Genomic DNA, 12,582 nt, shown 5'->3' on the forward strand with positions numbered 1-12,582 from the left:
GACACGCAGACACAGACATCCACCCACGCAGGTTCTCACACGCGCTATCTTGTGACCCGCCTTCTCTTTTTTCTGTGACTCACCAAGTGGACCTCTTTTTGTTTTAATCTCCGAATATATATTTGTTATCGCTTCAAAGTACAGTATCAAAGATTGTAGGGGGGTTTTAAAAAATGTATTTCTACCCCCGTAAACTACCCATTGACCCTTAGTTGACTCTTAGTGACATGTTCATGACTCATACAGAACAATTGACGTGTTACTTCCCCTGCGCTATTCCTTGCAGTGCACACCATTGATTTACGTCAAAGATTAAAAGCGCTGAGAAGCAGAAGTCAGACGCATCGAGGGGACGTTTTTCCAGCAACGGATTGATCATCGTTGACGATGTTGATGATACATTTTTATCCGTCGTATCCACTTTGAAAACCTTGAGCCCAATAAATTACACTTATTAGAATTCCAAATTTCAGTTAAGACCACAGGAATAGAGGGACTTATCACCTCGGGGTTACAAAGACGGTGGGTAGAGAGGGAAGGCGGAGTGAGAGGGTGTAGTAGTATGTATGTTGAACTTCTTTCGTGCGTAGCCAACCGTGCGAATGGGAGGAGGGTAGGAGGGAGGGGGAGAAGTGTTTCATCACGAGGTGAGGGAGGGAGCTGTTTAGGCACCCACGACCCTCCCTATATTAATCGCCGATCCGAGCTAACTTCACTATTCGCGCTCGGAGAGACTCGAGGAGAGACAAGAAGCGATGGGGGTGTCCAAGCTCACGATAGCCACGCTGTTGCTCGGACTGGGTTTAGCGGTAAGCGACTCCACTACTACACACCGCTCCTCGACATAATTGGACACTCTAACTGTGCCTGCTCAATTAACACCAATTATCTAAAAATGCGCCCGGGTGGCTTGCCGGTTAGAACACGCTCTGATCATAACATTAGGAACGTGGTGGATTTGAAAAAAAAACATTCTTCAGAGCCGTTAAAATAAGTGGCAATTTGTTGGGAAGGAAATAGCAGCGGTTTTTGTTTAATGGACTGGCTCATTTCGATCAATTTAAATAAGGAATGTCCACCACTAATTCGTTTCATACAGATCTCATTGTATAATTAACTAGGCGATGGAATCAGATTGGTAAAATAATGTTGCCTGCTCGAGATTTTCCGACGCCGTTGCTGGATCGTTTAAAATGTTTTGTTCGTGAAAATGTGATAATGATAATAATAGGTAATAATAAGCGCTCGCGAGCGAGCATCGCTCAGCCATTCAGTATATCTCGAGATAAAATAGAGGCATGTCGTTTAAACTGTGCTTAGACCGTACATTGTATTTCGAATATTAATTCATTTGGTCGAATCTTTGTGGATTCTAACTTGGCTGAGGAATGTCGACGTCTCGTCCGAATAACCATTGTTTTCAGGAACAATTCGCTGTAACGACGACGTGCGAGTATTGAATGGAGACGTGTCTCGATGCGTGCATGTGGCGCGTGAATGTGATTGTGTGTGCACTATATAGTACTGTATGTGTACATCTCTACAGCCACATAATATTCAACAATAGATGCATATTTAACACGTGGGCTTTCGCGACTAATAGCATCCATAATAGAGTTTTTTTGGGTTAGAAGCTAGTTGTAATTACTGGCGAAACGTCGTACTCAGATTGTAAATGTTGTGGCTTGGCTCTCCAACACACCGGTTAGTGCTGTACTAGTGACGAATTGGCACGTTCTGTTTACGTGACAACCCTTACTAGTTGGCTGTGTCGGGTGGTGGCGGGTTTTAACGACACATTTATATATTTACGCGATCTAACCCAAACAAAAAACCTCTATTATGAATATTTGCCTATGTTTGACATTTCATTTTGTATGTGAATCAATGTGTGGTCTGTGAATAAATGTCTTGCGTAATTGACAATCATAGTTTCCAGTCACATTAATCATCCGCTGCTGAATGAAGGTCCTCACCCCCCGCGCAGGGAGGGTCTTGGGGATTATTTGACCAAACTTCTCAACGCTGATCACTGCGTAGGAGCATAGAGTACAACAATAGTTACATCATTGATTGTATGGGGGAAAAAAATGGCAGTTTCAAAATAATGAAACAAACGAATAGGCTTCACACTTTCCGGAAATAATACTATAAACTAAACTAAAACTATTTTTTTATTTTCCAGGTAAGGCCCGCTGAGCAATGTAGCAATTTTTCAGAAGAGACTTGGCCACAAATTATAGCTCAACGAAGTGGCTGATCACGTGGAAATGTATAGCAGCCAAATACTCTAATCGCATGTTTCTAAATGTGGAGGGAAACCCCGGAGGGCCCGGGTATAAATCCACACGACCACAGGGAGAACATGCAGACTCCAAATATACAGGCGTCAGGGTTGGGATCGGACCGACGACCTCCTACAAACCTGGCGAGGGAATTAACATCTCGTCACTCTGACGCCCCAATGTTAAAACCTCAAATAGACACCCATTGCAAGGCATCAAGTTTTCGTTAACCACACACGCTTGTGGCAAAACATGCAAACAAACATGCTCTGATTATAATATATGCGTTTTCTTTTAAACTAATTAGCCCACACCAGAGCCAGCCTTCTATGTGACCTTGTCTCACCAGTGCTCGACCAGAGAACGCCAAAAGGCGAACAGCACAAAGACAACGCAAATATCAAATCATTAATAGCTCGAGTTGAGAAGTTATATCTATGGGACTCACAATCTGAAGGTGGCGATTTCAAATCCCGAGTGTGAGAGCGAACTTAGCGCACCATTCCTCTGGGGTTTATGAAAGCACTAATGCCATTTCATTCCAGGTCAACGGTGGGTTTTTTTTTATTCGAGACTGGCCATGCTATAGAAACGTAAAATTTCCACAGAGTATTATCTAATCGTGCGTGAATGTGCATGTGACACTGAATTAGTCACTGGTGTATACACAGCTCTCATATTGAAACAGCGTGAGCGGGGCCAAGTGGGCTGATAAAGGCCCTTGTGTATAAAGGGGCTTCCCCATCTAACATCATAGCCAATCTACACGTATCATAAAAAAAATCCCCTATATACATTACATAAGCTGTTGAGTTAAGTGTTGCTTGCAAGCACCTATTAAGGATGCTGCAAGGGTCAGTAATTTGAACAGATAATAACGTGCGTGTGTGTACGTGTGTGTGCGTGTGTGGGTAGGTATGCGCGTGTGCGCTGGTGGGCGTGGGCGCCTGTCTGCCCGTGCATGGCTCAGTACTGGAGACTCTGTTGGGGTCAAAGATCCTCATGGCGGGTAATAGTTCTGACATTCTGGGGTCAACCTCGGTGGGGTCAGAAACTCTGGAGTCAGATTTTCCAATATCAAAGTTACGGGCGTCAGGATCGTTGGGCTCAGGATGGCTGACGTCGGAGTCTCTGGGACTGGGGGCCCGGGTCGCCTGCCTTGGAGGTGCTGCTCTTCTCAGCCTCATCGCCCTGCTTCTCGTGGTGGCCGCCTGGTATCAGCTGTGGCCCCTCCTGCTCCTGGTGAGTGCACCTATGCGGAGATAGGACATTAATAAAACACGTGCAGACGTTTCCGGCTATTAATTGTAGATTTGAAGCTTTCGTGACTGCAAGGATTCATATTCTTAGGTTTTTTCGGTAAAGTCACGTAGGTAAAAAAATTAAATTAATGTAATTTTAATTTTAATCGGTAAAGTCACGTAGGTAAAAAAAATATTAATTTAAATTAATGTAATTTTAATTTTAATCAGTAAAGTCACGTAGGTAAAAAATTAAAATTTAAATTAATTTAATTTTAATTTTTTACCTACGTGACTTTACCGAAAAAACCTAAGAATATGTTTCCAGCTATGTTCGTCATCAACATCACGATCGTCGTCAGCATCGTCATAGTCGTCATCTATTCTAGTCATCATCATAGTCAATATCAGCATTGCTGGGTGTAGGAGTGATTTCGCAACTTGGAAGTGATTTGGCAACTTGGAGGTGGGGGTTGGTGGATTGCAAAGATACAGAGCACGGGTGGTCATTTCAGGGCAATGCAGCATGTGGGTTCACGGGAGTCAAAACTGTATAGTGAAGTTGGAGTGATCTCATTTTCGTGTGGGGTTCTTTTTAAGGTAAATGCTGTTTTCATTCACAACTAAAATATGTTTCAGGGAATTAGCCAAACATCCAAAAGTAAGGTCCTTCTGAATAGATGTCATGAAAAAATATGATCAGAAAGACAAATCAAAATGGACTAATATTTAGCTCTGATTCTCGGAATGATGCAGTATGGCCTAGCATGCCTCGGATCTGCTCTACAATGCTCATGGACAGAGCATGAATCATGTGTTACCAATGGGAGCCGGTGATATCACTGATGACACCTGGTAATGCCTGTGTAATTGTGTGTGTAGTTCATGGCGATTGCTGTGATCCTGAGTCTGTCTGCAATCGTCGCTGCTCAATATTTCATCCCAGATACCGAGGTAAGTTCATTACAATAACAATTATAACAACAATCACTGCCATGATCATGATTTTTTTTTATCTACATGAACACCAGATAAGCAAACATGCAGACAGACGCAAAGGATACATATACACAAATACCATATAATTTACACTGCAGGAGAATGATTATGGAAGCACTTAATAAAAGTGTAACCACACAAACACAGGCCCACAGTTACTTTGACGTGTTATATATGGCAAACTTGACGTCATGACTTTACGAGGATCAACCTTTTGCCTTCATAATTGTACGCCTCTGCCAAACTGGCACTCACTGTTTAATTTTGTCAGATATTGCATCACAATGAACACAGCAAATTAGTGACGGAGGGACACACCTTTAAAACACAACAGTAGGTATACATAGGGCAATAGTTGAAGGCAGATTGATAAAACAAATAATTAAATAATTAGGTGATTGATGTCAAGTAACAGTGCTTTTGGAAAATTACACTTGATAATGAGCAATGCATCTGAGTAAATAATTGGGAGTCCCAAGTTTGATTTCTCGCCAAGGGTAACGTCAGTGGTGAGTAATTACTGAACCATTCCTGCCACCCCCCTTCTTTTACCAACCCACACTGACCAGTGTAGTGAAGATTGGTCAAACAAACCCACAGTGACTGACATAGATGGGGAGGCCTTCATCCATGAGTGTAGGGACAAGGCTGTAAACCCAAACTCAGACAATGTACTATCAATCCAGTAAGAGCGCTCGACTCACAATCTGAAGGTTGCAAATCCCAATTGTGAGGGTGGACTTTGCGCATAATTCCTCTGGGGTTGATCAAATAATTACCACTTTGAGGTCAGGAGTGGTTGGATTTTTCAAATGGAGAGACTGGCACTGCCAAAGAAATGTAAAATTTCCACCGCTGTCCCACCAAGAAGCACTATCCCATTGTGCATGAATGTGTTAATTCTAGATTTGAAGTTTTCGTGACTGCAAGGATCCATACTCTTGGTTCTTTCGGTAAAGTCACGTAGGTAAAGAAAAAAAAATACAAATAAATTAAATTAATTCATCGATTGCAACACAAGCAATCATTGATGAATAAAATTAAATCACGACGTTTCGATTGCAACACAAGCAATCATTAATGATCATCAATGATTGCTTGTGTTGCAATCGAAACGTCGTGATTTAATGATCATCAATGATTGCTTGTGTTGCAATCGAAACGTCGTGATTTAATGATCATCAATGATTGCTTGTGTTGCAATCGAAACGTCGTGATTTAATTTTATACATTTTTATATTTAATTTTATTTTTATTTCTTATTTTCTTTACCTACATGACTTTACCGAAAGAACCAAGAGTATGAATGTGTTCATGACTTTCCACGCGACGTGGAAATAATGTGTTACGTCTCGAGGGCTCAAATATGAAAAATGTATCGCACCTGGGCTTCTGTTTCCGGTTTTGAAACGACAACACTGGGTTTTTTTAATTAGAGGAAGCCATGGATGATATCTCGCGTCAGAAATGTGTCATGGCTGTTTGTGGTCATGGGGGTTTGAAAGAGCAAGAAGGGAATTTGGCTAATGGCCATGTGGGCAGCTAACTAGAGCACAGAGTGCGTATATCGAGAACCTGGCATCAAACCGGGTTTAGCAACTTCGGTATGGCGGGGTGGGGGGGAGAGACATTTTTTTGGTGATGTTTTAAACACACAGTAGTGGTCAGTGCTGGATGGCGATAGCTGATAAATGTAGAGTGAGTTTAATGCGTCAGCATGTAAGTATTTTGTCATTAAAATAGATTATACCGCTAACAATACCTGCAACTAAATGTGCGTGCCAGAATAGGTGGTCACAAACAGCACTTGCCCAAATCATCTGCCAGGCTAACAGGGGTTCCTGTGATTCGTGTGTGCAGCTGATTGCCTGGATTCGGGCGCGGGGCTCAAAGCTTCTTCGGCACGAGTTTGAATCCAACCTCGTGCTCGCGTCGGCATGGAACCATGCAATGTCAGAGGTACAGCACGCACCTATCTATCCAGACACGTGTCCATATACAGACACTCACGAACATAGACACATGCACAAAATACACACGTGCAAACAGACACAACCGTTCCTGCATATCCACACACCCATTATGCACATGGTAATACATGAGACAATTGCCTCCGATTTAGTGATCATTCAACCCCAATTACCATCCTAATTCATGTCAGCCCGAAAAGGCACTGACCTCACTCGTCCTGGAACGATGTAAAGAGTTAACCATTGTGATTGTGTTTTCTCCTCTCTGCAGTTTCAGTGCTGTGGGGTCAGCAGTGCCTTAGATTTCGACACCATCCCTAAGGCCTGCTGTGGGCCGCATCTCAACTCAACCTGTCAGCCATACCCACAGGTGAGAGGGGCAGCGGTGATGGTCGGATTCGGGTTGGTGCCAGGATTAGGTTAATTTGGATCATGTCAATGGGTGATCGTCAGGGATCATTTTCGTGTTATTGTTTGAAATATGGTTATCTTATTTGCATGTTCAATAGTGCTCTATTTATTAACATAAACATACAAAAAATACTTTGATGTCGAATATAATTGCCTGTGTCATAGATTTACCTTAATGTGTGTCGACCTCATGTTAGGGTGGAGACATATGTGGGATCATTGTTATTGGCTATTGATGCCTTGGAGGCAGTACCTGTGCATCGAGAGGCATGTGATACTACTGCCTTCAGTTTTGATGCCGATGCATTGATACTAGTGTAGTGTCAACGATTCAGAGACAGAGTTTATAGGAGGCACTTTCTTTATTAACAACTTCCACGGTCTTGTCTGCACACTCTCCACAGTAGCTCAGCTTAGCCTGCACACAACACCAGCCGTCTAACACCGACGGCGCTGAAGCCAACTATATCCTTCGTAGCGCAATATCTAGCGGAGACATTTAGTGACGTCGGCGATGAGACGACAGCAACGACGAGACGAGTCCATTCTCAGAACCAGCACAGCCTGGGTCCGCCCTGACCATGCCTTCCTAGCAGGTTTCAGGGGCATCCAGACAGTGTCGTCCGTGAGCCTTACCCTGGTTCCTTCCCTCTGCCAACCCACCGTGCACACCCTCACCTGCGTGTCTACTATCTATATTCTTAGGTTTTTTCGGTAAAGTCACGTAGGTAAAACATTCAAATTATTAAAATAAAAATAAAATCACGACGTTTCGGAGGCAACACAAGCTTCCGTCTTCAGGTGGAACCGTCACAGCACGATAGCTGTATCAAGTGAGAGATACAGCTATCGTGCTGTGACGGTTCCACCTGAAGACGGAAGCTTGTGTTGCCTCCGAAACGTCGTGATTTTTATTTTATTTTACTTTTATTAATTTGAATTTTTTTACCTACGTGACTTTACCGAAAAAACCTAAGAATATGAATCCTTGCAGTCACGAAAGCTTCAAATCGAGAATAAATGTCTATCTGTCCACCACAGTTGCCGCTGCTGTCCACCAGACGGCGCTATTACACTCCACGGGAATCAACGATACAATTTATATCTATATTTACATATTCCAATACCACCACTGTAGAGTCTTTATATCGCTTGTTGATTGAGTCTGAAATATGTATGTGGTGTTTTAGAGTGTCATCCAATATGCATATGAAAGAGCGACGTTTCAGTCTATTGGATCAAACCCTCTCAATGTTTCGGTGTTGATGTTAAGTGCTGAAAATGTCATTTTAATTTGTTCACATTTACAGGTTGCTTAGAATCCCCTCGTCTTCTTTGCAGCACTGACTAATGCGTTTTTCAACTCCATTGAGCAAATTCATATTATTTGGGTCTTTCGGTTGAGCAACTTCGGGTTGAGCAACTTGTAAATATTGAGGATTGTCTTTAAACTTACAGGGCTTCAGCTTAATAGGCAACTGGTTACAACCAGGAAAAGTGACATTGAGTGGCATCCTAATGTGATGTGTAAACATCAGAACTAGGGAGACAAAGGCAGATGGATATGGTCGCCATGCCATGCCTTTGTGTGCCATGCCTGTCTGAACGGGGGGGGGGGGAGGGGGCCACAAAGTTCTCAGGTGTGTGGGGTCATGATAGCCAGTGTCCACCACCATCGCTACTGTTCATGCATATTGCCCAAATTACCCGGAATGTGCCCGACCTTGTCAAAGCTCAGACGTTAAGCTGGATTGAGTTCTTGGATAGGTGACCACCTTGCATAAAACTTGGTTGCGTTGGGAAGATTAGGGCAGTGCAGCAAAATCAATTATTGCACTGTACTTCTATGCCCCCACGTCTATGCTCCGTCTTCACCAACCTGTACTAATCAGCGTGGTCAAGTATGGTCAATATGCATGTACAAGTTTAGGGTGAAGTCTCATTTCAATGCCTAATCTTTCCCCCCCCCCCTCACCCATCCCCCCCTGGCATGTATCTTGTTTCAACTCTACTAGGGCTGCCTGGACAAATACATTGACATCCTGCAGGACCACAAAAGAGTCTTCATCCAAGTCGCAATAATCTCTACACTCATGCTGGTGGGCACAGATACGATGACGCACACTTGCCTCCCCGGGGTGTGGCATGGCTGGCATGGGCCCTGGTAAAAGGAAAGAAATGCGAACCCCTGTCTTTCTAACCCAGTACCAATGGCCATCCGACCCATGGGCATCTCTGTGCAGTTCTACTGCCTGCACACTCGATAGCTGGGCCACTGCTGAACACATACATCATGGGGCAGGCGTGATGGTACAGGTCTGTGATCCAGTGCTTTGGAAGAAAGGGTTGGTGGATCATGTAGGAATTTGTGAAACTCTAAAATCTGCTGCCCTGCGAGGTGGCCAGCAGATGGAAGCGGGGTAGATGAGTTCTTAAATCCTTCTGTTTGGAACTTTGAGGTTTATTCCATTGTTTGTGTGGTGGGTTTTCTCCGGTCATGCTGGTGTCTTCCCACATGCAAAACACTCACTAATGGAATTGGCCAAACAATCCAATACAGGACCTTCTTGAAAAATAGTCTTCAGAGTCAATGAGGCTTTTCTAAATAAATACACGGCATTATCGTTGTCATGACAAATACTCCATCCATGTCACAAACATCTCTCTCACTTCACAAACATCTCAAACCCTCATCACCAACTCTGAAAGCTTTTACTTTTTGGAGGTTCACCAGGGACATGGTGAACTGGCAGCTCCTCCCGATGTAAGCCCCATCCACTTTTCAATAACCACGCCCACTGCACCGCTAGTCCCGCCCACACAGTCAGTGGCCTCACTCTTTCTGAGATTGAGCCACCTACTGGTCACAGGCACTGCCCACTTTTCTGCCAACCCCACCCACTACACAGGTTGCTCTGTCCTTTGTATTATGAGTCAAGCAACCTTGGAAAACATTCTTATTTTCAGAAATTCTTAAGGATGTTGCAGCAGCCTTTCTGAAACCGTGACTATGGTTGCCAAGACATTTGGTAACTTTAAAACATCACCTTAAATGATCATAACCCTGCGCTCTATACTTTAACACAATGCCCATTATCCACTATTGATGTCTATGATGTTGTTCCTGCAGGCTGTTGCAGTGGTAATGTGCAGCCTTCAACTCTACAAACTCAGCAAGGAGATGACGAAGTCTACGCGAGACGTTTATGTGTCCTCAGAAGACGTAGCTCCATTGCTCTAACGGGATTGCCTGTCCCTACGCTCACAAAAACAGTTTTAGATGGCGATTGTTTGTATGTCATGGTCAAAGACCATTTAAGGTTTTTCGCAATTAGATATGTGTCGTATTATATGATTGAAACATAATTTATTTCTAATCAATTGTTTCCCAAAATCACCGATTAACAATGTGTCCACTGAAATGCATTATCTGAGTGCGTGACTGTAGTGGTAATCATGATATAGTGAATCGAATATTGTTTGTAACAATCAATAGTTTTACGTTCCCTATGTTGCACAGTGGTTAGTATACTGTGATATGAACCCGGCAACTTGAGTTCGATTTTTTTTATTTCGATAATACACAAGTTGTTTCCTAAAACATACACAGACAGTTAAAACATGCCATTTGGTTTGTACGCTCTATTAAGGGCGATATGGGCCGGTGACATGGGCTAGTAGTAGCGCGTTGGCTTGTTGCAGATGTTCACAGTTCTAATCCAGTGGCCACCCTGATTAATACTGCAGGTCTATTAACCAAAAGTATGCTCCATCTACTTCACAGTGGATGTTAAAGAACCCCTGATGTAATTTGCAAGTGAATTGATTGATTTGTATTTGTTTACGCGGGTAAAAAACTAACTATTCTACAATAATGTCCCGCAGAGTAGCTTGGTGAAAAATTAAGTTACAGCAGTGTATAAAGCATAACATTGCACACAGTGAGTAGCAAACACACTCAAGAAACACGGCCAACACCTAAAAATAACACCAACACGCACGGGGTTCGCTACCCAAATTTACAGGAAAAGGGAAATCTTAAATCAAGGAAAGAATTTTTAAAGGTTAGAGAAGGGAGGGATTTAAGCTGAAACCACAAAGTGAGCTTATTCCAAAAGTGAGGAGCGGCAACATAAAGACGAGGCGCTTGTGTGCCGACATAAGGGTAAACATTTACCAACAATTAAAAATTGACGCCGCAAACTACTCAATTGGGACTATCCACAACAATCATGCCCCCACCCTGTTCTGCCAAGTTCGTGGGGGGAGGTTGATAGCACTTCGGCCTCCACCTCCCGTGATGCTGCCTGTGGTGCGTGGGTCACTGTGTTATGATTCGTGTCCAGAGACTCGACTGCAAGAAGCAGTCAAGACTATTTAACTTAACGTTGATTCCACGACACGAGGTTTTGGAATTACTATCCTGAGGCTCTGTCTCCAGGAGGTGTAGTTTAATCATCAGTGTATTGAGATGAATTTGACAATGTCCTCAGCCTAATAGGACTGTAATATATTTGCGTGTATGTACAATAATACCCCGATCTTGATTTGAAGCTTTCGTGACTGCAGGAATCCATACTCTTTGGTTCTTTCGGTAAAGTCACGTAGATAGAAATTTAATAGATCACGACGTTTCGACCGCAACACAAGCAACCGTCATCAGGTGAAACAAACACAGCAGGAGAACTGCTACGTCATCAGTTCTCCTTCTGTGTTTGTTACTATTAAGTTTCTATCTACGTGACTTTACCGTCTTCCCCTTTTTACCTTAATACCACTACCTGATTTGCGTCGCCTCAACCCACACTTACGTCGCTGACAGCATCCGTCCTTGTATCCGTCGCCTCGGCCTTCGCTTGCACCTACCCTGTACATTACTTTGATTGATGTCGTTTTGATATTCGTCCTCGTACCTTTCACGAACATTCCCGAAGTAAACCGGAGTATTACTGAACAATAGAGCTGCTTAGTTCCTCTTTGTAAATATGAATGCAGTCCTTGTATATGTTTTAATTGCCTAGAAATGCAAACATGTAAAAGTGTTCTTAAAACGTGTATTTTGTAACATTTGTAATGTTAACTTTAAACAAATGTTAAACCACGATGCCCTTTTTATTCAGGAAAGCCTGAATCAGAGCTCTACCTTTCAGGATGTGTTTTTTTTATTCCTTTGATTGTTTTGCATATGAACTGTATTTATGTTGAAAATAATCACGAGTGTGTATTATGACTTGGCAATTTTTGATATATTTTTTTTACCGTGATGAAACGACTTCAAATATATGGTTTCTTACCGAAAATTTACTTTCGAAGAGAGTCTTTGTTTCAGATCACATCACATCGACACATTATCCTATCTCATTCATCGTCTCATCTCATGGCGAGGGGTTGTGTTATGTCCGTTCTATATAACTGATGATCAAAAAATGTATTCTCAAACTCAATCTCATCAGTGCATCTCCTTATCTCATTATTACCAATACCTTATCAATAGGTCATGTTGTGATATTCTCACCCCATCAGCTGTTATTAACATATAATGCTAATTTATCTTTAACATGCTAATTTTCACCTGGCAGCTCTTTGATTCGTGGAAAACCAACCACCGTCGGGGTGGCTGCCCGCCACTTACATTATCATTGGCTGTTGACATTTGGGCTACACCCATTTCAAACC

The 12,582-nt window shown here is 42.8% G+C and overlaps 1 protein-coding gene across 1 annotated transcript; it reads left to right on the top strand.

The window, feature by feature from the left end:
• The first annotated feature begins 673 nt into the window (after positions 1-673).
• Positions 674-12,197, top strand: LOC144932243 (uncharacterized). The gene is made up of 7 exons (XM_078856187.1): positions 674-809; positions 3,201-3,527; positions 4,409-4,480; positions 6,386-6,484; positions 6,767-6,865; positions 8,922-9,005; positions 10,037-12,197. Exons 1-7 carry the CDS (start codon positions 756-758, stop codon positions 10,145-10,147), a joined length of 846 nt encoding a protein of 281 aa, XP_078712313.1. The 5' UTR covers positions 674-755; the 3' UTR covers positions 10,148-12,197.
• Positions 12,198-12,582: the final 385 nt, after the last annotated feature.

The sequence above is a fragment of the Lampetra fluviatilis genome, chromosome 5 (genome assembly GCF_964198595.1).
Source record: "Lampetra fluviatilis chromosome 5, kcLamFluv1.1, whole genome shotgun sequence".
In the NCBI taxonomy this organism is placed as follows: domain Eukaryota; kingdom Metazoa; phylum Chordata; class Hyperoartia; order Petromyzontiformes; family Petromyzontidae; genus Lampetra; species Lampetra fluviatilis.